At 45.3% G+C, this 26,724-nt stretch overlaps 2 protein-coding genes across 8 annotated transcripts in view; one reads left to right on the plus strand and one right to left on the minus strand.

Moving 5' to 3' along the window:
• Positions 1–1,992: 1,992 nt before the first annotated feature.
• RNF223 (ring finger protein 223) lies at positions 1,993–8,524 on the plus strand. Of its 3 annotated transcripts, none has more exons than XM_070759227.1 (3): positions 1,993–2,219; positions 6,562–6,708; positions 7,148–8,524. In XM_070759227.1, exons 2-3 carry the CDS (start codon positions 6,657–6,659, stop codon positions 7,999–8,001), a joined length of 906 nt encoding a protein of 301 aa, XP_070615328.1. In that variant the 5' UTR covers positions 1,993–2,219; positions 6,562–6,656; the 3' UTR covers positions 8,002–8,524. The 3 variants fall into 3 exon arrangements, with proteins under 3 accessions (XP_070615328.1, XP_070615329.1, XP_070615330.1); XM_070759228.1 differs by having other exon boundaries at positions 2,044–2,219; positions 6,538–6,708; XM_070759229.1 differs by lacking the exon at positions 6,562–6,708 and having other exon boundaries at positions 2,044–2,219.
• LOC139171230 (tyrosine-protein phosphatase non-receptor type 11-like) overlaps positions 6,787–26,724 on the minus strand; it is a 45,435-nt gene continuing 25,497 nt past the window's right edge. For 2 of the 5 annotated variants that reach the window (XM_070759223.1, XM_070759221.1), the window contains exons 8-16: positions 26,283–26,362; positions 23,852–24,007; positions 21,259–21,390; positions 18,740–18,894; positions 17,924–17,991; positions 15,926–16,077; positions 11,888–11,988; positions 11,566–11,695; positions 10,502–10,901 (exon numbers count right to left, since the gene is read on the minus strand). In XM_070759223.1, coding sequence (XP_070615324.1) covers positions 11,608–11,695; positions 11,888–11,988; positions 15,926–16,077; positions 17,924–17,991; positions 18,740–18,894; positions 21,259–21,390; positions 23,852–24,007; positions 26,283–26,362 — 932 coding nt within the window. In that variant the 3' untranslated portion in view covers positions 10,502–10,901; positions 11,566–11,607. Of the gene's footprint in view, positions 6,864–10,501; positions 11,696–11,887; positions 11,989–15,925; positions 16,078–17,923; positions 17,992–18,739; positions 18,895–21,258; positions 21,391–23,851; positions 24,008–26,282; positions 26,363–26,724 lie in introns of those variants that run through there. The other 3 variants (XM_070759224.1, XM_070759220.1, XM_070759222.1) reach the window with 2 other exon arrangements.

Here is a 26,724-nt window from a genome sequence, read left to right on the forward strand (position 1 = left end):
AGTCCTTCGGGAGTTGGACAGCCTAGAAATAAATTTAATTAAATTTATTTATTTATTTTTTTAAAAAGAATCCAGATTTTCTCCAGCTGCGTTGAGAGTCCTTGAAGCCAGGAATAAACGCTCCCAGGTATAATTTCCTTGTCCTCCAATTAGAACGATCGGTTTCACGAAGACAAAAATTGAGTTTGGAGGCTGCTTGGTGGTGGAATATCCTCCCCAGATGTGTGAACAGCTGTTGGGAACAGCATAAGCCCTCCTCCCTACATGAATATGCCCCCAAGGGGGTCTCTGGAAAAAACATCAAAGCCATAAAGCAAAGAGCTTCTTTGATGTCCTGAAAGGGTTTTTCAAAGTGGAGAAGCTTCGGCCTCTTTTTTTGTCGCCGCTCTTTAAATATTTCTTTCTCTTCCCCCCCCCCCCCCCGCCCTCCAGCTAGAAAGTGAGGAAGGCAAGTTCCTAGTCCTTAAGAAGACCTGTGAAGCGCGAGACTTGGATAAGAAGTCTCCGGAAGTACAATGGGGTGCCTGATTGTCATTCCAATAGCCCACCCAAATCAATGGATCAGGAGAACATGACAAATCAATAATCAATAATCCAATTATCTCCGATAAGGGCCCTTCTGATAATATTGTGCACTTGAGAAGAGGCAAAAAAGTATTGAACTTTTCTTATCTAGAAAAGTTCGTAAGTAGAGGCATTCTTAGGTAGAGGTACCACTGTACTTCCACACCCATGGGGTCCTCGGAGTTAAAAGATGCTATTTTTCTTTTTGTCCTAACATCAAATTTAGGTCTGGGTGTCACTTACCTTTCCGACCCTTTACATCACAATGGAAGTGTGTGTTTTGCACCCATGTGCATGCTTCACTTGTACCCCCTCCCACCATGGAAATCGGCACATGCGCAAAGGAGTTTTTTCCCCCAGCCACGGCAACCAGTTCAGCAAGTGGCGGCAAATTTCCACTACCGGTTCTAAAGCACCGATCCGAATCAGCACCAACCCATCACGGATCAAAATCCAAAACATGGCAGCTGGGTTTTGCTCTTCTGAAATCAGAGAAGTTTTGGGTGAAGGAACAAAAGACAACCCCTAAGGGGTGTTTTATAATTAAATTAATTACACTGCTCAAAAAAATAAAGGGAATACTTAAACAACAGAACCCAACTCCAAGTCAATCAAACTTCTGTGAAATCAAACTGTCCACTTAGGAGGCAACACTGATTGACAGTCAATTTCACATGTTGTTGTGCAAATGGAATAGTTGAGCAAATGAAATATTCAATGAGAATATTTCATTCATTCAGATCTAGGATGTGTTCTTTGAATGTCCCCTTTATTTTTTTTGAGCAGTATATAATTAATAGGATTCTCTCCATTCCTAGGTAGATCTTAAATGTCCTCTTGACTTCGAGGTAGTTTTTATTTTAATCAACGTTTTTTGCGCATTCCAGGTTCTTTTAAAAGTTTATTTAAGTTAACCCAATAAATTGTTAATAATTTACTTTTGCAGAGCGGGACAGTCCTAACAAGCAAGCGTTTCCTTCACGCCCGTCTCCTCCTCCTCGTTCCTTCTTGTGTGAAAGAACAATTTTAGAAAGAGGGGAAATAATAATAATAATAATAATAATAATAATAATAATAATAATAATAATTCATTCCAGGGCCAAGCAGAAATCACAAGAAAAGGGTCTCGATTGGATTGGATTCAAACCGATTCCTGAGAAATTTCCCCAGCCGGCAAACATACATCATCAACTGTGGATCTTATCTAAACCACTTCGAACAGGACCAAACTGGCCGGCCTTTATTTTCTCCGATCTTTGGAAGTTTAAATTTACTTGGGAATGTTTCCTGCTGTCGAGAAGCTGCTCTAGCCGGTCTTGTTTGTCAACACAAGAAACCACGCCCCCCTCCTGGGAAGCCAGCCAATCGGAAGCCCAGCAGCCACACCTGGCTGAGACAGGTAAGAACCATCCAGTCACCTGGAAGAGCAGAGGCTATAAAAGGTATCTCAGCCCCAGGTGATGTGAGCAGTGCTGTTTTGGGGAGGATCGCGTTGGCTGCTGAGGGATTTGTCTCCAGCACGTTTCCCATGTCTTAGATGGATTTTTTTTCTTCCTCGTTTTGAAGGAAGGAAAAGGAATTTTTTTAAAGAAAAAAAAGAGCCAGAAACTTTTAAACATGCATTGCTGCTTCTAGGATCTCCCAACGCAAGACAGGTGAGTTTGCTTTTAAAGTGGCTTTGAGCAGGTGGCAAAAGAAATCCCACACATTTCCATGTAATTTAATTTAAAGAAACAGAAGTTTTTATATGTTCTCAGAATGATTTGTTTTATATATTATTCCTGCTTCAAATAGGCTAGTCCTTTCGGTCATAAATCTTAAAAGCTGTGATTAATAAATGTGTAATAATAGTGTAATAGCAATAGCATAAATACTGTAATTCTGTAAATCATATAATTAATAAATGTGTAATAGTAGCCTAAAATCAGTCAAAATGTTCTCCCAAGTTTTATTCTTGGGAGTCACCGCTAGGGCTTAGATCCCAACGCGTGGGTTTTTGTGGAAGAACTCACTCCCTGATCAATAACTTGGTTATAAGACATCCAAGGTTTGTGTAAAAGCAAACATTTTTTTAATGTTCTGCAAAACTCCAGAGGACCACTAGGGGCAGCAGAGAGATATGGATCTTGAATGCTTTTCAGCCACCTAGTGGCTAGCTGGAGTTTTGCAGCACAGAATCTGCACCGGTAATCCTTGACTGATACCCATTTGTTCAATGACCAAAGTTACGATACGTCTGGAGGGGGGGGGGAAATTGAATTTAAGACCAGTCCTTGTGTTTATGACCATGTCTGTGTAACATGATTCAAATCCAGGTGCTTGGCAGTCATATGTATGTATGATAGTTGTAGCATCCCAGGAGGGAAGGGCACCTGATCGCCATTTCTGACCCCCCCATTGACAAGTGGGGAAAACCAAATTCATTTTGCAAAAACTGAATGATTGCATCGCTTACTGAACAGAAGTTCTCCGGTTTCCCGATTGGCCGTCGTAACTCAAGAACTGCCTGCAGTTCTAATGAAACACAGAGAGGCATGTGAGGCTGATTTTAATGAGGCGATAAACTTCAACCACTCCGGTTATGTCAGCCAAGCCTCTAAGCATTTTTCTTTTGAGCAAGGCTGTGGAATTGCAACCTCGGAATAGCTTGGCGGGGATAAATCCACCTTCGCACCCGTGTTTCCATCATGTTAGCCCGGGAGGCAAAAGGCGGCGCCTCTCCCACGAGAACTCCCTGGGCTCCACCTCTGGATGGTGCTTTTGACAAACATCCGGGCGCGTGGTTAACTTAATCATCTTCAAGTATGGCAATTGAGTGACTTCAAAGTAGATGTGGATAGGAAAGGCACGAGGACTCGTGCATAGGTACACTAGGTGCCTGCCAATAAGAAGTTATAAAAGATATGGATCAAATTGAACAGGTCCAAAGATGGGTTACAAAAATGGTGGAAGGTCTTAAGCATAAAACGTAAGTCAGGAAAGACTTCATGAACTCCATCTGTAGAGTCTGGAGGACTGAAGGGAGAGGGGGGGACATGATCGAAACATTTAAATATGTTAAAGGGTTAAATGAGGTTCAGGAGGGAAGTGTTTTTAATAGGAAAGTGAACACAAGAACAAGGGGCCACAATCTGAGGTTAGTTGGGGGAAAGATCAGAAGCAACGTGAGAAAATATTATTTGACTGTAGATGCTTGGAACAAACTTCCAGCAGACGTGGTTGGTGAATCCACAGTCAATGAATTTAAAGATGCCTGGGATAAACATATATCCGTCCTAAGATAAAATACAGGAAATAGTATAAGTGCAGACTAGATGGACCATGAGATCTTTTTCTGCCGTCAATCTTCTATGTTTCTATGTGTAGCTCTGGAGCTTTATGAGCCGATGAAAAGGGGGGGGGGGGAGGAATAATGCAAGCAAATCGATTTTTAAATTTTTATCCGTGTAATTTTTGCCACTATATAATGCCTTCGTAAGGCCACACTTGGAGCACTGCATTCAGTTTTGGTTGCCACGATGTAAAAAGGATGTTGAGACTCCAGAAATAGCAACAAAGATGATTAGAGGACTGGAGGCTAAAACATATGAGGAACGGTTGCAGGAACTGGGTATGTCTAGTTTAATAAAAAGTAGGACCAGGGGAGACATGATAGCAGTGTTTCACTATCTCAGGGGTTGCCACAAAGAAGAAGGAGTCAAGCTATTCCCCAAAGCATCTGAGGGTAGAACAAGAAGCAATGGGTGGAAACTAAACAAGGAGAAAAACAACTTAGAACTAAGGAGAAATTTCGTGATAGTTAGATCAATTAGTCTATGGAACAACTTGCCTCCAGAAGTTGTGAATTCTCCAACACTGGAAGCTTTGAAGAGGACATTGGATAACCATTTGTCTGAAGCAGCGTAGGGTTTCCAGCCTAAGCAGGGGATTGGACTAGAAAACCTCCAAGCTCCCTTCCAACTCTGTTATTCTATTCTCCAAAGCACCTGAGGGTAGGGCAAGAAGCAATGGGTGGAAACTAAATAAGGAGAGAAGTAACCTACAACTAAGGAGAAATTTCCTGACAGTTAGAATAATAAATCTGTGGAATAGTTTAAATCCAGAAGTTATGAATACTCCAACTCTGGAGATTTTAACTCCGTTTAGGGGAGGAAATTTGGGATCGGGGAACAATCCTTTGTGGATGGAAAGGGCTATTTTTTTTCCTTTTTGCAGCTCTAAAATCTTTAGGAAAATCCCCTTATAAATACTACCACTTCCACAGATCAGTTGGAAGGAAAAACTCCAAAAGTCTGTAGCAATGCTTAAATGCATTTTCCCTAGCACGGGATTCCCATGATCCGAAGAAACGTCACCCCAACTTCTTTGGGGAAATGTTTGGGGTGACTCAAGTTTCTTTAGGGTGACTTTTAAATTCTCCAGAGCAGCTAGGTTCAGAAACCAGTTTTACAGGTTTTGGGGGACAGCAAGATACACAAATTAGTGTGAGTTACCCGCTGTCTCCATTATCCTACCACCAATTTGGCCTGAGGCCCAAAAACACTGGTTTGCAAATGTTGCTGCATTTTCCATGTTGCTTTTCAGATGGAGAGATTTGGTTTTCTTCCTGTATCTTTTCTTTTATGTACACTGAGGGCATCTGCACCAAAGACAAATTCCTTGTGTGTCCAATCGCACTTGGCCAATAAAGAATTCTATTCTATTCTATTTTATTTCTATTCTAATTCTATTCTCTTCTTATTGTATTCTATTTTCTATTCCCTTCTATATACTCTTATTCTATTCTATTCTATTAGGAGAACCAGGAAGTTTCCCCAACGTCCCGTGGGTTTTTTGTTTTTGTTTTGCTAGATCATGCTTGCACCGTAGAAAAGAAAAAGAAACTAGCAAAAGCCAATTCTAAATAGAATTGGGCTGCTTGCAAGCCTATAGTGGAAATAAGATTTCTTTATAAATTTGGAAGGCACAAGTTCTATTGTAAAACCGCCCACGGATGCTTTCCCCAGGCCCTGCTGAGGGGGACATAAATCTCTTTGTGGGAAGAGTAAAAAAAAAAGGTCCTCAATTTAGGGAAGATCTCAAATCGCCATCCCTTTGAACAATATGAAAAGTTTCAGCATCCCAGAGCAGAAGAAAAATAGGGAAGTTTTATCTGGACCTCGAAGAAGAAAAGAGACTTGTGGTCAGGAGTGGTAACCCCAAAGCTGGGGAAAGGTGTGTTTGTTTGTGTGCATGTATGAGAGAGAGAGAACAAAGCTTCGCAGTACTTTTTAAATTTTTTTTACACCCCCCACCAAAAAAAATACAACAAAGGACAGATTTCTGTTGTGGCTGGCTTGCTTCCAGCTCCTTTGATCACGGACTTTGAGGAGGATGAACTGGGTCCGTCTGGGTATCGTGGGCCAGTGTGTTTATCAAAGGAATTGGAAAGTGGGAGTGAGGGAGTTAGGGCCTGGGGAACCCCGAGAGACTGCAGAATCCCTCAGCTGTGGTAATGTTTGCATCAGATGAGGAGGGGGATATTGTGGACCCCATATTAGACGCAAGGGTAAGAAGAATGCGAGGGAGACAAAGAATATCTCCGACAACATTAGATCAGTTCAATGTTCCTATATATATAGAGAGAGAGCTAGCAACCAAGAGTCCCTCTTAAATCCTTCTGCAATCCTGAAATCCTGGTTTTTGAAGTCATTTGTCAACGCTAAAAACTAATGACTTGAATTTATTACCTTATGTCAGACGCTTGTTATTAACTCTGCTGATAACGGTGGACTTTTGGCAGTCGGACTGACATTCCTATGATTGCATTGCTATTTCCAGCACGTTTCTTTGTAAATAGACAAATATACATAGTGACTTTGCTTCTGAGTCTTCATTGGGGCTTAATTACTGATAATTAACTGGGCCGGATAGAACAATTGTGTGGGAGTTTAGCCATGCTGGCCTCCGTTACCTCCGCATCCTCCTGAACAGATTCCTATTCTGCTTCTGTCTTAGGCTTTGTGTGCGGCCCGGCCAACGCTGCCCCCCCCAGCCCACCCCAGCAAACAGGGTCTCTACCTGGGACCCCTTCGAGATCCCTTGTGGATTTCATGGAGACAGCAACGCTCCTGCCTTCTCAATTTAGGAGAAGCACCGGCTGGGGTACGTGTGATTCAATTCCATTTATTTTTTTCTCTTTTCATGCAGTTCTTTCCTGCTGTTTCTGAGGAAGTTTTCAAGTGTTGGTGTTCCCCGTTTTCCAAGAGTTAATATTCTGGACACGCGAATAAAATGTAGATTTCTATTCCCATAGAAGGCTAAGGAAGATTTTGGGGAAGAAAAAAAGGGGTTAGAAAGATTTAGGAATTAAACTTCTACGGCGGTTTTTCTCATCCTTGCAAATTTTAAAAAATGGGTGGACTTTGACTCCCAGAATTCCCCAGCCAGCATGGGTGGACATCAACTCCTGGAATTCTTGGGGTGACTAGGGAATTCTGGGAGTGGAAGTCCACCCATCTTTAAAGTTGCTCCGATCGAGAAATACTGATATAGGACAATTCCCTGTTGGCTTTCTATTAATTCTGGTTTCTTATTTCCCCAGGTTCCGTGATGTCCTGCTTCACCCAGGTCTGGCACACCGAAGTGCCAGAATCTCCCCCCTCGACTCCCCAAAGCCCCATCCCGGCGGACCCCCGTGAGAGACCCATCCCGCTCAACCCGATCGTGATCACGTCTCCCTCGACGGAAAGCAGGCCCACCGTCTGTTCGCCCATCGGGTCTCCGTTGAGCTCCCCCGTCGACGGGAAGACCAGGCTGGGCTCCCCGACAGAGCGGCCCACCTCGCCTGTTGAATGCTCCATCTGCTTCAACACCTACGACAACCTCTTCAAGACGCCCAAGGTCCTTCACTGCCATCACACGTTCTGCTTGGAGTGTTTGGCCCGGCTGACGGCTGCCCTCCCGCCCAACCGGGTGGAAGATCAGCTCCCATGCCCCTTCTGCAGGCAGCTCACCGAGATCCCGCTCGAAGGTGCTCCGGGTCTCCAGACGAGCAAAGACGTGATGGCGACTTTACCGCCAGAACTCCAGAGAGAGAAACTTCTCTGGATGGAAGGGACCAAGCTGTGTTGCAGACAGTGCTCCGATCCCGAACATGCTCACACCTGCATCACCATCGACATAGCCCCTAGCAAGCCCGAAGTCCCCGAGACCCCCACCGAGGGCTTCATCGGACGCCTGTCCCGCTGCTCAATATGTGACGACTGGAAACGGGTTGTCCTGCTTTCCATCTTGATCATCATTCTCTTCTGCATCATCCTGTGGCCCGTTCAGTGTATCATCAAGACAGGGAACTTGAAGTGCCTCAACAAATTCTCATATCCACGGCCCAATTACATGCCTTACCATCTCACCACCCCTGCTCCTGCGCTGGACCTCACCAAGCTCGTGCCGTGATTGACGGTGGGGGGAGGAGTGTACGGGTGCTGCTTTGATGTGGGGTGACTGCCAGTCATCCACGAGAGTCTTAGTCCTCCTCTGGAAGGAAACAGGGGGACAAGGGGGGACTTTCTCCTACCCGTTCTAGAGGATCGCGTTGGGTTGACCTGGTGCAACACAACTCACATGAACGCTTGGCTGTTCACCATCTTGGTCATGGACTGAAACACTCACGTGCCCCCTTCCACCTCCTAAGTGGCCTCTATGGTTGACCAAACTTGTGAGATTCAACTTCCAAAGTCCAGGAAGAAGACCACATATCGGGGGAAACACACTTTGCAATGGGGAGAATAGTGACAGACCCAAAAAGCTTCCCCCTCCCAGGACACGAAAATCAGAGGCCAATGGACCAAACTCTGCGTCCTCTTCCCCGTTTTACTGACCCTTGACACTTTCCCTCTACCTCCGGATTCGTTTGGGCGAAAGGAGGGGAGCCTTCATTTTCTATTGTTATTAAACATTTCAGTTTTATACCGCTGAATCGTGCGTGGGACAGTTGTTGTTGATATTGTGGTGATATTTTTTCCCCCTGGGCAGATCAGAAGGGAGAAACCAGGTGGGACTTAAAGAGAGGGAGGAACCAGTAGTGGGTTGCTACCTGTACGGTAGAGAACGGCGCCCCAGTAGCGAATGGTGTGCTGGGCATGCAGTTTCGGTTCTCTCACATGCATCCTAGCATGTTTTTGTTTCTGCGCATGCGTAGGAAACAAACTCTTGCAAGGGGACGCACGCACGAGATTTTTTGCTTCTGTGCATGCCGAAAACTCACCGAAATCTCTCTCACGCAAGATTTTGTTCCTGCACATGAGCAGAAGCGAAAACACGCTAGGACGCACACAAACGAATGCAAGAGAACTGAAGCTGTGCACGCAATGCGCTGGTAGCAACAGTAATAGCATTCTGCCCTAGGAAGAATGATATTGGGGCCACCGAGATTATATATAAACAGCAGTGGAGCAGGGAGAGAGGTTCCTACAGGTTTAAGTCCTCGACTTACAACCCCAATGGAACTCAATGTTTCTGTTGCTATGCGAGACAGCTGTGAATGTTTGCTCCATTTTACAACCGTCACCAATTTGAGTCAGTTGCCCAGGATCTGAATTTTGATTTATGTGGCCATGGGGGATGCTGCATCAGTGGAAAGGGTGAAAAACGGTCATAAGGGAACTCCCCCCCCCCCAGTGTCGTAATTTTGAACAGTCACTGCATGAACTGTTGTAAGTCAGGGACTAACTGTATCAAATTAATTGGTGGCTTCAACTCTGCCTGTCTTTCATAAAAGACCAGGTCATGTTCACGCATGAAAGCTTGCAACCTTATTAACTGTATTTTTGGACTACGAGACACACTTAAATTTAGAAGAGGAAAACAACAAAAAAAGTTTGTCCCATTTTTGGCCCCTTTCCAACCCTTTTTCTGCCTTTTTTGGCCCATTTTCTAAAAAACAGGCTTAAAAAGCCTTGAAAACAGGCTGAAAAAAGCCTTGAAAACAGGCCAAAAAAGCCTTGAAGATGGATTTCAAAAAGCCTCAAAAATGGGCTGAAAAAAGCCCAGAAAGAGGCCCCATGAAGCCTCAAAAATAGGCCTCAAAAAACCTCAAAAATAGGCTGGAAAAAGCCCTGAAAACAGGCATCAAAAAGCCTCAAAAATGGGCCTCAAAAAGCTTCAAAAATGGGCCTCAAATGCAGGCTGAAAAAAGGCCTGGAAAAAGACCAAAATCGGGGTCTGCGGAGCCCCAAAAATGGCTGGCGGGTGGGCAGGGCTTCAGCAATATTTGGTCTGTAAGTCATACAGTCATTTCCCACCCCCTTTTGGGAGACAAAAAAGTGTGTCTTGCAGTCTGCAAAATATTATTATTGACCGGAGCAGAGAATCCTGAACTACCGGGTCCCGCCTGTCTCAGCTCATGCTGACGGATGTTGAGAATTATATTTTTGTTTTTACACTTTATTAGGCCCTGGGTTGATCTACCTTGACAATGCACAAAAGTAGTAGGGGGGTGGTCACAATTCTTCTTTAGGATCAAACTCTCCTTCCGGGACTAAATTTCTCCACCTTAACAACTTCAGAACAAGTCGATTTCAACTCCCAGAATTCCCCAGGCGGCATATGCAGACTTCAATTCCCAGAATTCCCCAGCCAGCATGTGTGGGCTTCAACTCCCAGAAGGTTCAACAGTGTCAATTTAGGTAGAATGTGTAACTCCTTTGCAACAGAGCATGTTAATATAAGGAACTGGCAGTTGGAGCAAAGTTATTTTCAGGTGACAAGAGGGAGGAGAATGTCTAAACTGTCCACTCCCATGCCCAGTTTAGCAAAGGGATAGCATCAGAACATGTTAATATAAGGCAACTGGCAGTTGGAACAGAGTTCTTTTCAGGTGGGGATGGGAAGTAGAACATCTAACTCCTAGAACATCTAACTGTAGGCTTTACAATTCTGGAGATTTCGTGATGAATAAGTGGTATTTGGCTTTTATATATATATATATAAGATATATATACACACATACATACATACAAAATTTGTAGCCTCTGTTACAGAGAATCAGACACTTGTGGATAAATACAGCGTAGCAAGAAAAGGAATTCTGTCTTGCCTTTTGCATAAATTAAACCAGTGTTTTTTCTCCAAGCAGGCCACTTTTTAAGTTGGGTGGACTTCGATTCCCAGAATTCCCCAAAATCAGCAGGTCGGTAGGGAGAATTCTGGCAGTTGAACCCCTCTCTTAAAAGTGGCCAAGGTTGAAATCCACTGGACGAGACCAAAGATGGGTCTTAACAAGACTTGGAGGCTTAAGGTTGCATTCAGGATGGGAAATCCAGGCGGCAACGAAAACACAGAAACGGCATCGTTAGCTGGAAGAGGTTATATGATAAACCTTGTGACGGAAACAAAACTGATGTCCCTTGAGGAGTGCACCATATTTAAAAAAAAAAAAATCTCAAAAGCTTTTACGAGTTTGATCCCGTCTGTAAAAGCCAAGACGGAAATATATGAAAGTTTTTGGCTCCTCCTCGTTCCTTCCCACCCTGCATCATGGCGCACAGATATTTAAGTCTAAAACAGTGGTTCTCAACCCTTCTAATGCTGCAACCCCTTAATACAGTCCCTCGTGTTGTGATGACCCTCAAACCATAAGTAGGGTGCCAATTCTCCCTGCTGATTGGCAGAAAGGTCAGAAGGACACCCCCATTGTAAACACTGCATTGGTCGGATTGTTCCCGAGGCGTCAGAATAGAAGAGTTAGTTCCTAACACCGTGGGGAATTTGACTTTTCCCGTGGTCTTAGGCGACCCCTGCGAAACACTAGTTCGACCCCAAGGTTGAGAACCACTGGTCTAAAATAATAATAATAATAATCCTGAATTGGGATATTGAGTGTTGGTGGGGAGAAACCAAGTTTTTCAAAGTTTCTGGAGGGGGGGGGGGTCTTTAAGAGTGCAGTGTTTGGTGATGTGGATCCGCCGCTTCTGTCATATCGGGAGACCAAAATAACACACCTGGATAACACATGCCTACCTATTTTATAAAGCCACCTGTCTCCATCCTGTTCTATAGCTACTATCTTCCTGAGTTAGTGAACCCTGAGACGTTGGTGGTTTTCAGGCTCAGGTTTTCGTAGACGGAGGTCGTTTCATCGTCCGACACTCTGCAGAAGAAAAGGAAGGAGAATCAGCAACCGGCTTCGACTAAAAAAAACGGGTAGTGGCAGAGAGTTTTCGAACCCCATGTCGAAAACTGAGGCATACCTTGGGCAACCGGCGGCCACTCTAGGCACTGCAGCGAGTAAAGTAAAGTGAAATAAAAAATAAAATAAAATAAAATATTTAAAAAATCTTACCCTATCTGGAGCCGAGGCGAAGGAGGGCGAGTTTTGGCTCTGGGGTTTTCCATTGGCAAGTATCGGATATTTAAGTAAGCCGTTTCTTTCCGTAGACATCTCTAAAAGAACAAGAAATAATGTCAATTATTTTATGATTATTCATGGTCCAACATTTCAAGGGTTGCCCCAAAGAAGAGAGGGAGTCAAGCTATTCTCCAAAGCTCCTGAAGAAGCAACGGATGGAAACTAATCAAGGAGAGAAGCAACTTAGAATGTAAGGAGGAATTTCCTGACAGTTAGAACAATTAACCCGTGGAACAGCTTGCCACCGGAAATCGTAGGGGCTCCAAAACCGGAGGTTTTCTTAAGAAAAAAACAACTGGCCAGCCATTTGTCTAAAATGATATAGGATTTCCTGCCTGGGCTAGATGACCTGTAAGGCCCCTTTTCAACTCTGTCATTCTGTCATTGTTCAGTTATCTTTTTCCCTTTTGCTCGAGGATGAAATTCTTATTTTTCAATTTGATATTGACACTTTTGGGTAATTGTTGTGCAAGCGCCAGTCAGGGGCTTCCTGCATTTGAGTCTTCTGGCTGATAAATGAGGAAGATAAATGAGGCAAGAAAAAATGTGGTTGTTGTGACTCATGAAGTTGTGTCCGATCCATTGCCACCCCCATGGACGATGTTCCTCCAGGCCTTCCTGCCCTCCATCATCCTCTGGAGTCCATCTAAGGTCATGCCGGCTGCTTCAGTAACGCCATCCAGCCACTTTGTTCTCATCGTCCCCTTCTTCTTTGGCCCTCCATCATTCCTGGCATTGGGCTCTTCTCCGGCAAATCCTTCCTTCCTCATTAGGCGGCCAAAGACTTTTGAGTTTCATCTTCAGGATCTGGCCTTCTAAAGAGCAGTCGGGGTTGATCTCCTCTAGGACCGACCGGTTGGATCGCCTTGCAGTCCGAGGGCCTCCATTCTTTGGCGCTCAGCCTCTCTTATGGTCCAACTTTCACAGCCATACATTGCAACTGGGAATCTAATCTAATCTAATCTAATCTAATCTAATCTAATCTAATCTAATCTAATCTAATATAATCTAATCTAATCTAATTTAATTTATTATAAGCTGCCCAACTCCAACTGAACTCTAGGTGGCGTACAACAGAGGTCCCCAACCGCCGGTCCGCGGACCAGGACCGGGCCGTTGGGGGTTTTCAAGCCGGTCCGCGGCGGCACTGCCCTCCCGCAGAGAACATTATGCAGGACGGGGTGGGGCTGTTCGGGGCGGTGACGCAGCCCTCCACACTTCTCCACAGGGCGGGGAGAATCAGGAGGCTCCTTTGGCGGCTGGGGGCTGCCTGGCTTTGTGATTTTGGCTGGGGGGGGAGTTAGGAAGGTCCTACTTCTCCCCCCCCAGCCAAAAATTCAAAGCCTATCTGCTGGATACGGGCGATGAGTGGGACAGAGCGGTGCGGAAGCCTCTTGCAAGCAGCTGCCACAGCCACCGGCTTCGGCGCCGTTCGTCCGCCCCATCGCCCGTATCCAGCAGAAGCTGCTGCCCGAGTGCTCTTGGCCGGCGGGATTCAAAGTGCTGGGGTGGGGGTGTCCTGACAGCCCCCCCACCCCAGTGCTTCGCCTCCCGCTGGGACACCCCCCACCCGCAGCACTTTAAATCCCGCCGGCCAAGAGCACTCGGGCAGCAGCTTCTGCTGGATATGGGCGATGGGCGGGACGAACGGCGCCGAAGCCGGTGGCTGTGGCAGCTGCTGCAAGAGGCTTCCGCGCCGCTCTGTCCCACTCATCGCCCGTATCCAGCAGATAGGCTTTGAATTTTTGGCTGGGGGGGGAGAAGTAGGACCTTCCTAACTCCCCCCCCCCAGCCAAAATCACAAAGCCAGGCAGCCCCCAGCTGCCAAAGGAGCCTCCTGATTCTCCCCGCCCTGTGGAGAAGTGTGGAGGGCTGCGTCACTAAGCTCCACCCCTCCATAACCCCACCCCCATATGACCAAAGCCCCCCCCCCCACTGGGCCGTGGAAAACTCGTCTAACTTAAAGCTGGTCCCTGGTGCTAAAAAGGTTGGGGACCTCTGGCGTACAACATTTAAAAATATATAAAGTGGTACCTCTACTTATGAATTTAATTTGTTCCATGACCAGGTTCTTAAGTTGAAAAGTTTGTAAGAAGAAGCAATTTTTCCCATAGGAATCAATGTAAAAGCAAATAATGTGTGCGATTGGGGAGGGTGGAGGCCCTGTTTCCTCCCAGGAGATTCCTAGAGAGGCCCCACAGAGGCTTCTCCCCACCTTTTCCGGCCCTGTTTCCTCCCAGGAGATTCCTAGAGAGGCCCCATGGAGGCTTCTCTCTGCCTTTTCCAGCCCTGTTTCCTCCCAGGAGATTTCTAGAGAGACTCCATGGAGGCTTCTCTCTGCCTTTTCCGACCCTGTTTCCTCCCAGGAGATTTCTAGAGAGGCCCCACGGAGGCTTCTCTCTGCCTTTTCTGGTTACAGTTTCAGAGGCTCGGGATTGTACGTGGAAAATGGTTCTTGAGAAGAGGCAAAAAAATCTTGAACACCCGGTTCCTATCTAGAAGAGTTTGTAAGTAGAGGCATTCTTAGGGAGACGTACAACTGTAATAACAATTTAAAGCCCCAAAGTGAATCGGCCCCAGGGCTGCTGACAAAGCTTAGGTTTTCACAGGCTTTTGGAAAGCCAGAAGGGTGGGGACTATGCAGATCTCCGGTGCTACCTCCCTGGAGCCAACACATAGAAGGCCCTCCCATCTGGCCCTGCCAACCGACATTGTCTAGCCGACGGGATCCTGAGAAGGCCAACCCTGTGGGCTGTGATCAGTCACTAGAACGTGTGTGGCAAGAGGCAGTCCTGTAAATAATCTGATCCAAAGCCATGTAGGGCTTTAAAGGTGATAACCAACACCTTGAATTTCATCCGAAGACCGACTGGGAACCAGTGCAGCTTGTGGAGTGTTGGGTGTGATGTGAGTGTACTTAGATACACCCACAACAGCTTGCATGACTACGTTCTGGACGAACTGTAGTCTCTGAACACCTTCAATGGTAGTCCCATGTAGAGTGTGTTGCAATAGTCAAGACGTGAGGTAATAAGGGTGTGAGTGACTTTGGGAAAAGCACAGCCTTCACTATAAAACCTCCAGTGATGGAGCAGCCACAGCCTCTGGTGGCAAACCGTTCCACTGGTTCATTGTCCTGTCTGTCAATTTTACATTTCCAAATGTAAAATAATGCACTTGGAGAAAAGGAATCCTCAATCTGAGTATTGTATTGGCAGTTCTTTGTTAGCAAAAGCTTCAGAAGAGAAGGACTTAGGGGTCGTGATTTCTGACAGTCTCAAAATGGGTGAACAGTGTGGTTGGGCAGTAGGGAAAGCAAGCAGAAAGCTTGGCTGCATAGCTAGAAGTATAACAAGCAGGAAGAGGGAGATTGTGATCCTGCTGTATAGAGCGCTGGTGAGACCACATTTGGAAGACTGTGTTCAGTTCTGGGGACCTCACCTACAAAAAGATATTGATCAAATTGAACGGATCCAAAGATGGGCTACAAAAATGAAAACTGATCAGGAAAGATTTCATGAACTCAGTCTGTATAGTCTGGAGGACAGAAGGAAAAGGGGGGGACATGATCGAAACGTTTAAACAGGTTAAAGGGTTAAATAAGGTTCAGGAGGGAATTGTTTTTAACAGGAAAGTGAACCCAAGAACAAGGGGGCACAATCTGAGGTGAGTTGGGGGAAAGATCAAAAGCAACATGAGAAAATATTATTTGACTAAAAGAGTAGTAAATGCTTGGAACAAACTTCCAGCAGACGTGGTTGGGAAATTCACAGGAACTGAATTTAAACATGCCTGGGATAAACATAGATCCATCCTAAGATAAAACACAGGAAATAGTATAAGGGCAGACCAGATGGACCAGGAGGTCTTTTTCTGCCGTCAGTCTTCTGTGTTTCTATGTTTTTATATTTCAGGAGGTTTCTCCTCAATTCCAGCTTGCAGCTTCTCCTCGGTTAGTTTCCCATTCCTCACCTGTTCCTCTTCCAGCTCCTTCTGCTGCAGGGCGATGAATTGTTGCACAGCCATGTAGACGAATTTGTACTGGGCTTCCGTTTGCACCATCCCCGACCTCTGCCTCCGCACCATCTGGATCGTCTTTGGGATGTCGATGTCGCAATCCAAACCTAGTGTGAGTCAGAGAAGGGGAGAAAGGCCTTTTTAAAAATTGCCAGGCAGGCAGGGAACAGAGTCAGCGTGTCCCATGTTAAATGCTTAGAGCAGTGTTGGCAAGTGGAGCCATATCTGCTGGCACGCGAGCCGTTGCCCTAGCTCAGCTCCAATGTGCAGGTGTGTGCCGGCCAGCTGATTTTTGGCTTGCACAGAGGCTCTGGGAGGGCGTTTTTGGCTTCCAGAGAGCCTCCAGGGAGAAAGGGGGAGGGCGTTTTTACCCTCCCTTGGCTCCAGGGAAGCCTTTGTAGCCTGGGGAGGGCAAAACATGAGCCTACTGGGCCCACCAGAAGTTGGGAAACAGGCCTCCAGGGGGCGGAGGAAGCTGTTTTCGCCCTCTCCAGACACTGAATTATGGGTGTGGGGACTCACGCATGGGCAATAGCGCGTGCGCGCACTCTTTCGGCACCTGAGGAAAGAAAGGTATGGGTTGCAGCCGGTATGGCTGGGATCAGGGCTCTGGTAGTGGAAATTGGGATGTGCACGCATCTCTGTGCCCCTGATGCGTGCACATGCATGCCCGTGAGAGAGTTGACTTCTGTGCATGCGCAGTAAGCAACATCTCACGCGAAGCCACTCTCGTGTGCGAGATTTTACCAATTTTCGACAATTTCCGAAAACTACCGAAAATCGACGAAATCTCCTGTGCACGAGCATCCAGGGGTGGGCAACGGACAGGACGGGGTGGAACACAGTTCCACCAGCGGAAATAAAGATGCGTACACATCTCCAGCTGATCGGGGTCTGTCACTTCCTGGATTACGGGTCTCGTCTCGTCTCCCTTTTCCCCCCTGCTGCTGCGTCTGCGCTCCTTGCTTTTTTCCTCTTTCCTCCTTCCTGGCCTCGGACGAGCTTCCCTCTCTCCTGCCCGGCTCCCCTCCAGCCTCACGTGGCCACCTCCCGCCTGAGGTGCAAGTAGAAGGTGTGGGTGGAAAGGCGCTGGCAGCATTTATGCCTCTGGCAGCATCCATTGGCCTAGACACCCAGCCTGAGGAGGGGGGGCGACCCAGGAAGGAGAGTGTATGCGAAACAAATTGTCACCCAGCAAGTGACACTGGTGAGGTTGTAAATCGAGGACAATGATGATCGTTCAAGCCACTCCCACATGGTCACATAGCCAGGAAGCCACTCCTACCCAGTCATATGACCATTAAGCCACACCCACAAAATAAACCACATCCTCAGTGTGGCAGTAAACATTTTGGCTGCCCATTACTTCGAGCATCCTTACATGAGATTTCACTTCTGCCTATGCGCAGAAGCCAAATCTCATGCTGACGGGTGCGTGCCCTCCCGCCGGATGCGCGCACATCCTCGTGACGATCCTGGAGAGCATACCGGTAGCAGCCGGTAAGTGGGGTCATTACTATTTCCTTTTACATACAAGTAGTCCCCGACTTATAATGGTTCACTCAACGACGGTTTGAAGTTACAAACAGGAGAATGAAAGATCCGCAGTTTGACCAAGGACAGTGACGGCGAACCTTTTTTGGGATGTGAGCGTGTGCTACCATGTGCGCACGGACCCAGATCCCTTCCTTCCCCCTTCCACGCCTGCACAACCCCGCACTACCCCTGCGCATGGACACAATCCCACCCTGTCCCCATGTATCCACACAGTTTCACTGAAGTTGGGACGGTGAAAAAACGGCCAAATGGGCAAACCAGAAGTTCATGTCAGTTTGCCCGTTGTGCTGTTTTTTGCACTCCGGAGTCTTCAAAGAAGCTTCCTGAAAGCTTCTGGACTGCCAAAAAAACAGCACAATGGGCAAAACAGAAGAGAAAATGGAAGGTTGTGTTTACCTTGTCGGTGGATGGTGTCCACCAGCATGTCTATCACGATGATCGTGCCCGTTCGGCCTATCCCAGCGCTAGCAAAGGAGAGAAAAGGAAGAAATCCAAGGATATCCACACAACTCAAATCAACATCCACACCAGGGTCACTGGTTGGAAATGGTATAAATGGTATAAATGTGAGCGTGCGCATGCCAACCCAGGCGCACAACCTTCTGCACATGTACTTTGCATGCATGTGCGCAGTTTCAAAACTGGTTGGGTTTGGCAATATATATAAACAAACTATCAATGTATGTTTAAATGAATTATAATACTATAGCTTTAAGAGTTAGTGATGCAGTTGCCATAAGAGGGCGCCAGAAGCGTCTCCCTCTCTCTCTCTCTCTCTCTCTCTCTCTCTCTTGGAGCTGACCAAGGGTAATGGCTCACGTGCCAGCAGATATGGCTCTGCATGCCACTTGTGGCACTGGTGCCATAGGTTCACCATCAGTAGACTATGCTGTACAACTGTGTGTTCAAAGGATGGTATAATGTATTTATTGAGAAAGGCTTATAATATTGTGAGTATTGACTGATGTCATTATGTATGACTAGGATTGTTCTTGACTACGCTATTTGCCAAAGTAAATAATAATTATACACTTAATGTATCTGGTTATTTGAATTACTACTTGTATCTCTGCGCTGTCAGCTGGATGCCTGCCACCTCCACGTTTCCTCTGGGAATCCATGGTAACTCAAGGGTTACTCTGCACACTCCTTAACACTTAAACAAGACCCTCACCCAACCCCCAAAAATCCAACCCTTCAGAGGTCCCTCACCTGCAATGCACCACAATTGGTCCCGATTCCGGAATACTTCTGTGAGCCTTGTTGATTTGGTCCAAAAAGCTGAGGACGCCACCCGGTTCGTTTGGGACGCCGTGGTCAGGCCAGCTGAAATACTGGAAGTGCTTAATTTTTCTGGGCCGCTCTTCCTGGATGGATGGAAGGAAGGGTCAGATTAAATTGCACAAATAAATTGCACAATTTATTATTATTATTATTTATTAGATTTGTATGCCGCCCCTCTCTGAAGATTCTTTGCAGAAAGAAAGAAAGAAAGGAGGGAGGGAGGGAAGGAAGGAAGGAAGGAAGGAAGGAAAGAAAGAAAGAAAGAAAGAAAGAAAGAAAGAAAGAAAGAAAGAAAGAAAGAAAGAAAGAAGAAAATGGACTGACAAAATCAGAAAGTGGATGGTGATAAGCTGCTTGGGGAAAGCCATGATACATCACCAAAACCATTAAAAAAGAGAAAAAGTTACAATATTTCGGACACGGGATGCGACGCCCAGAAAAATACGGCACACTTTACTTAATCCTCTAAGGTAAGATTGAAGGCCAATGAGGTCCAGGAAAGAAGAAGAACCTCGTGGCTTTACAATGTAAGTGACTGGTTTGGACAAAACTGAGCAGCCCTTTTTTCGTGTGGTTGTTTGATAAAAATTGGATTGTCAACATCCAATGACAGATATAGCAGAAGGAGGAGGAAGAGGAGGAGGAGGAGGAGATGAAGACAAAGAAGAAGGGGAAGAGGAGAAGGAGAAGAAGAAAAGAAGGAAGAGAAGCAGATGAAGAGGAGAAGGAAGAGAAGGAGGATGAGGAGGAAAAGGAAGAGAAGAAGAGGTGGACAAAAATGAGAAGGAATAAGGAGGAGAAAGAGGAGGAGGAGAAGAGGAAGAGCAGGAGGAGGAGAAGGAAAAGGAGAAAATGGAGGAGGAAGAGAATTATTATTGTTGTTATTATCATTATTATTAATATTGTTACTTTGTTGTTATTGTTGTTGTTGTTATTGTTATTGTTTATTATTATTGTTTATTATTATTATTATTATTATTATTATTATTATTATTATTATTCTGTGTATAGAGCAAACTAAACTGCTAGAATGAAGCCAACTTCTTGGCTTTATCGTTGGCCAAAACTAAGTTATTATTGGTACACATTTCTGGTTGTAGCTGACATACCAGCAGATGGGTTGGGCTCTCTCTATATTCACACAACATGAAATAGTTACATGTCACTGTGATGGAGACTTCCCCGATTTGGGAGACGTTGGGAGGGAGGGAGAATTAAATATGATGACCAGAAAAGCAAAGCACTGAAGATTAACATAAACAGAAATAGGTAAATATTTGCATGCTGCCCACGTGGTGGAAATAACACAACCCCGGCTCTGCGGTTGCGGGGGTTTTTCCAGGAACCTCTGAGACATTTTGTGTTTGCAACAAGAAAATATGACGGGGGGGGGGGGGGGCGAGACCCCGAATGTGAGTCATTAAACCACTGAAGGAAATTGGGCTGGCATAAGCAGGTGAAATAGCCAGAGGATGTCAGAATGAGATGACTGTGCAGAGATTTGACCGGAAAACACAACAACGGCACAAAAACTACACAAGGAAAGCATGAAAGGGGGAAACAAAACTGCACATCGGGGGCCCACATCTGAAATTTCCTGCATATTATCTCAGGTAAAATTTCCTGTTGTTTTGCAGCTTTGTACATAAGAACCTAAGAAGAGCCATGCTGAATCGGGCCAAAACCCATGGAGTCCAGCATTCTGTGTCACACAGTGGGCCCCCAATTGTCCTTGGGGATCTTGGGCAGAAAGAGAAGGCAAAACCCTCCCTTTAAACTTGACACCCAACAAATGGTACCCAAGGGAACCCTGCCTGCCTCAATCAACATAGAGGCGGCACATGGACATCTGTTTCAATAACCACCGATACACTTGGCCTCCACGAATCTGTCTAAACCTGCCTTGAAGCTATCAAGGCTGACAGCTGTCACAACCTCTTCTGGAAGGGAATTCCATAAACCAAGGACCCTCTGGGTGAAGAAATATTTCCCTTGATTTGTCCTCACTTTCTTACCTACGAGCTTTAGGGAGGGCCCCCTCGTCCTAGTATTGTGGGATAGAGAAAAGAATTTTTCTCTATCCACCTTTTCTATCCCATGCATGATTTTATACCCTTCGATTAAGTCACCTCTTAAACACCACCTCTTTCAAGGCTGAAGAGACCAAGGCGTTGCAACCTGGTTTCATAAGGTAGGTGGTCCGTTTCCTTGATCATTCCTGTTGCCCTTTTTTTGCACCTTTTCCAGTTCCATTATATCCTTGATGGCCCACAAATTTAAGGCAACATGTCAAATACGCCCAATTAAAAATGGCCACTTGCTATCTTAGAGGATCAACCGATTCCCACAAGGACATGTTGTCGGCACAAGGACTAGAAACATGACTACTTTTCAAAAGAGAATACACACACACACACACACACAAACACACACACACATCAATCTACCCTGTCTATCCGTGCAATCTGTAAATCCCGAATGTAGTAACCCTGGCATTCTCGCTCCCCGATATTCCTCACGCTGATGTGGCCGAATTCCTTCGTGCAGTTTGGATCCGGCCAGTAGCGAAAACACTTGTTCTACAAGACAAATGCAAAAGAGAGAGAGAGAAGGAGAGAGAAATTCAGTGAGTGCAATGCGCAAAGCCGAAAAGCCATTTCACTTGGGCTTTTTTTATTTTTAAAATAATGTTTATTAATTTTTCCAAATTTTTAAAAGAAAACATTTCAATACAGATTTATACCCGATATCTTGTATATGTTACATTTCTTATATCACCTCTTTATAGATACATATTTTATGTTACATATTTCTATATTCCTTTTGATACATCCTTTCACATTTTATTCCTGTCCTTTACTAGTTCCCTTAATCTCCATGGTCATCCTATCCATTTTCTGCACATCTATAATTTTTTTCTACGATGTTATTTTCTGTCAGGGTCTCTTTGTTTTTCCAGAACTGTGCATAGGATATCCGTGCTGCCGTAATTATGTGGGTAATTAAATATTGAATTTGGGAGGGGTATTTTTTTCATTTTTATTCCTAGGAGCATGCATTCCGGAGAAAATTCTATATCTCTTTCGGTTATCTCCGACAGCCACTTATGAATTTTTTTCCAGAATTTTTTTACTTTTGAGCATGTCCCCCATACGTGAAAGAAGGAGCTTATTTCTTTGTTGCACTTCCAACACGTTGAATTCATATTTGGGTAAATTTTTGCTATTCTGGAGGGAGCCAAACACCATCTATAGAGCATCTTATAGCAATTTTCTTGCCCCTGGGGCTTTTCTTTAAAGACAGAGATGGAAAGGAGGCTTTAGCACAGCGATGGTGAACCTATGGCATGCGTGCCACAGGTGGCATGCAAAGCCATATCGGAAGGCATGTGAGGCATTGCTCTATGTCAACTCCAGCGCATATGCGCACGCTGGCCAGCTGATTTTCAGCCTTGGGGAAGGCCGTTTTGACCTCTGGAGGCTCCAGGAAAGCTTCTCTCAAGCCTCCAGAGTGCGAAAAACAGCACAACGGGCAAACTGGAAGTCTGCTTTTCTGAACGTCTGGTTTGCCCGTTTGACCGTTTTTGTCACCGTCCCAGGCTTCAGTGTGGCCTGTGGATGCAGATAACTGCAGGGCTCACAAGGAGACTCGAGGAGGGCAAAAAATGGACCTACTGGAAATTTGGCAATGCCAGAAATGAGTTGAGGGTCTTTGGAGCCTGGGGAGGCTGTTTTCGACCTCACGGAGGCTCGAAGAAAAGCCTCTGGAGCCCTGGGAGGGCAAAAACACCTCCCCTGCCATGGTAAAATGGTAAAACAAATGAATGTTATATCAATGAAATATCAGAAGGGGTATCAAGGATTAGGTCGTTCTGTGGGGCCTCTCTAGGAATCTCCTGGGAGGAAACAGGGCCAGAAAATGCAGGAAGAAGCCTCCATGGGTCCACTCTAGGGATCTCCCGGGAGGTGTTGTGGTTAGCTCTGGCCCCACTCCTGCCCCAAGGAATATGGAGGTGGATGTGGGGGAAACATCCACATGCCACAGGCCTGTTTTGCTCCCGACAGAGTCTGCCAGCGAATTATCCTCTGACGAAGGAAGTGTGGGTGACATGGAAGCCCCCTCTTCCATGTCACCCACACTTCCTTCGTCAGAGGATAATTGGCAGACAACTCAGGAGGAGATCAATCATCTTTATCTTTGCTGGATTCAGATCAGGAATGTATGACAGACCCACGCATGCGTAGAGTTATGCATAGGAGAGAACAACTTAAGAAATATTACAGGAGATAAGAGAGGCCACCTGTGTTTGGGTGGGGCTCCAGTAATTAGAGCTGCTGATAAAATAGCAGCGTGCTGGCTTGGCCGTTGTGGAAGATTATCTGATCATAGTTCATCAAGGTGAATTGTTGTTTCCTGATTGTATTCAAGACTGTGTTTGGATTCCTGGATTCCTGGACTTTGGATTATACTGGTTTATCACTGTTTGGACAACAGTAGCTGTGACCCAATTTCACAGTTACTGAGTTAATAATTGGACTTCGTTCTTTATTCCAACTGTGCCTTGTTGCTACAAGAAATCCCTTTGAAGTTTAAAAGGGAGTTTTTTCTTCTCTTGATAAAGAACATTTATTTGCCCTCTATCGTGTGTGTGTGTGTCTGCTTGGACTAATTAACCTGCAATTAAGGGCAGTTGGCACACGCTGGCAGAACACGAGGAAACAAGGCCTCCACCCTCCCCGTGGTTTCCCCAATTGTACACATTATTTGCTTTTACATTGATTCCTATGGGAAAAATTGCTTCTTCTTACAAACTTTTCTACTTAAGAACCTGGTCACGGGAACGAATTAAGTTCGTAAGTAGAGGTACCACTGTATATCCAGACAGATCAGGCCACACCCACCTTGGCCCTGCCCACCCAGCAACCGGGCAGAGAAACCCCTGCTAGAATTTTGGACGCCCAACCCTGATTAGGGACAGCAACCACAAATGACATGACAGGCTTCTGATGTGACGGCGGAAGGGCCCTAGAAGGGTCTCACCCTGCCTCGCTCAACCTCCTTGGTGGTCATGACAATGATGTGAGTTTTTTCCTGGTAGATCATGGTCCAGAAGTCGTTGACGGTGCTTTGGAGACATCCCTGGGTGGCGATGTAGACTTTACAGTGTTCGGCGCTGCACCCGTCTTCCAGAGTGTTCTAGAACAAAGTAGAGGAGATTGCTATTCTTTATAAAACTCTCCAGGATCGGAGCAGTGTTGGAAGGCAATGGCGGAACTAAATCACCAGCCACTGAAGCTCATCACCGAATTAGACTCCTTCATTAGAGTTCATTAGATTGTCTGCTTTTTTTTTTTTTTTTAAGGAGCTGATTAGATTTAAACTGCAGGCAGTCGGAATTATACTGCCCCGTGCAGGCCAAACGTTTTTAATAAGAAATTCAAAACAGAAGTACGATATTTGATTATTCACATTCTGATAGCGGCAAGAATAATATATGCTCAACAATGGAAATGCAATAGAATGCCAGGAAAAGGGACAGTAATTAAAAAGGTGATGGATTGCGCAGAGATGGATATGTTGCCAAAGAAGCTAGAAGGGAAAGAAGACTCAGAATATTATATGAGAGATTTTTTTATAATTGGCTAGAGGAAAGAAAGGATAAAAGAAAAGAAACTATATATACTGCTCAAACAAAATAAAGGGAACGCTCAAATAACAAATCATAGTTCTGAATGAATGAATGAAATATTCTCACTGAATATTTCATTTGCACAACTATTCCATTTGCACATGTGAAATTGACTGTCAATCAGTATTGCTTCCTAAGTAGACAGTTTGATTTCACAGAAGTTTGGTTTACTTGGAGTTATATTCTGTTTTTTAAATGTTACCTTTATTTTTTTGAACAGTGTAGAAAGATAATTTAAGAAATTAATAAATAAACTTGAAAGAAAAATATGCAAATTTGAAGCATTAGGTTAACAAAAATTATCATTATTATTATTATTATTATTATTAATATTAATAATAATAATCGACATTGCAATCCCAGGGGACAGCAGAATTGAGGAGGAGCAGCTAGAGAAATTAGTGAAATACGAAGATCTAAAAATTGAGCTGCAACGACTCTGGCATAAGCCAGTGAAAGTGGTCCCGGTGGTACTTGGCACGCTGGGCACAGTGGCACTGGATCTCAGCGGACATTGGAAAACCATCGGAATTGACAAAATCTCCATCTGTCAATTGGAAAAGGCCGCTTTACTGGGATCGGCAAACATAATTCGCTGCTACATCACACAGTCCTAGGTGCTTGGGAAGCGCCCGACTGGTCATGAAATACGAAATCCAGCATAATGATCTCGTTTCCTGTGTTGTATTGAAATAATAATAATAATAATAATAATAATAATAATAATAATAATAATAATAATTTCCCTTCTAGCTTCTTTGGCAACATATCTATCTCTGCACAACCCATCACCTTTTTAATTACCGTCCCTTTCTGTCACATTTCCATTGTTGAGCATATATTATCCTTGCAGCTATCAGAATGTGAAGTTTCCCAACATATTTTACAGGCTGCATTTATTTTCAATCTCAAAAACAAGGAAGAAGGCTTCGGCCTTCCTTTTGCATGCAGGAAAAAAACAGCAAAAAATAATAAGTGTTCCACAATGTTGGGCAAGCTGTCCTTAAAATGAATCTTCTTAGATCAACTCTTGGTTGATTCCAACCCATGGAACAGAATAGTTGCCTTCAGAAGTAGTAGGAGCTTCATCACTAGAGATTGGACTGCCATTTTGTCAGAAATGATGTAGGGCGGTGATGGCATATCCTTTTTTTTCTTTTTTCTCGGGTGCCGAAAGCGTGCCCACCCAGACCCATAATTCGTTTATGCCCCCCCACATCCCACTCCCTTGTGCATGTGCGCGTGACCCCCTGTGCCACGCTGCCCCTTATGCATACGTGCACAACCCCTCTCGCTAGCCTCTTTACTTACTTCCAGTGGACCCGTTTTTCGCCCTCCGCATGCTGCAGAGGCTTCCTTGGAGCCTGGGGAGGACGAAAATGGTCTCCCACATCACCCGGAGGCACTTCGTAGGCCGCAAATGCCCTCCCAGAGTCTCCGCGTGAGCCAAAAATCAGCTGGAGTTGAGCTAGGGCAAGGATAGGCAAAGTCGTCTCTTCTATGACTTATGGACTTTAACTCCCAGAATTCCTGAGCCAATCATGCTAGCTCAGGAATTCTGGGAGTTGAAGTCTACATTTCATAGAAGAGCCAATTTCGCCTACCCCTGAACTAGGGAAATGGCTCACGTGCCTGCAGATATGGCTCCGCGTGCCACCTGGGGCACATGTGCCATAGGTTCGCCATCGCAGGCATGGGGTGTCCTGCTTGGATTAAATGACCTACAAGGTCTCTTTCAACTCTGTTAATAAATATAATATAAAGCAGTTGCCTGTCACTCACTTTAATATAATTGGCATTGATGTAATCGGAATTCGGAACTCTGGGATCGGCGTTCCGGAGAGCCACTCGAGTTGTGTCAACTGCAAAGGGAGGAAAAACAGCATAAACTGTTAAGGAGTATGCAGAGTGATCCCTGGGTTATCAAGGATGCAAATGTGCAAAGGAAACGTGGAATTTTAGCAGATATCCAGGAGATAGTCAGAGGATATGAGTAATGGCTCAGTCATACAAACCAGATACAGTAGTACCTCTACCTAAGAACGCCTCTACTTAAGAACCGTTTTCTATTTAAGAATCTGAGCCTGGACAAATTTCCCAAGAAATTTGAGAGTGGCACAAAGGCCTGGCCAGTTTCCTGACATTCCCTTTAATCCCGTCCATCTTGGGCTTTTCTGGTCTGCCAGAAGAGCCTTACGGTGGTGCTTAAGGAGGCTTTGGCAGT

This window comes from Erythrolamprus reginae, chromosome 8 (genome assembly GCF_031021105.1).
Source record: "Erythrolamprus reginae isolate rEryReg1 chromosome 8, rEryReg1.hap1, whole genome shotgun sequence".
Taxonomy (NCBI): Eukaryota; Metazoa; Chordata; class Lepidosauria; order Squamata; family Dipsadidae; genus Erythrolamprus; species Erythrolamprus reginae.

Coding starts and splice junctions, on each gene's coding strand:
- RNF223 (XM_070759227.1), top strand. CDS start 6,657: ATGGAGACAGCAACGCTCCTGCCTTCTCAATTTAGGAGAAGCACCGGC. Junction 6,709..7,147: donor TAGGAGAAGCACCGGCTGGG/GTACGTGTGATT, acceptor TTATTTCCCCAG/GTTCCGTGATGTCCTGCTTC.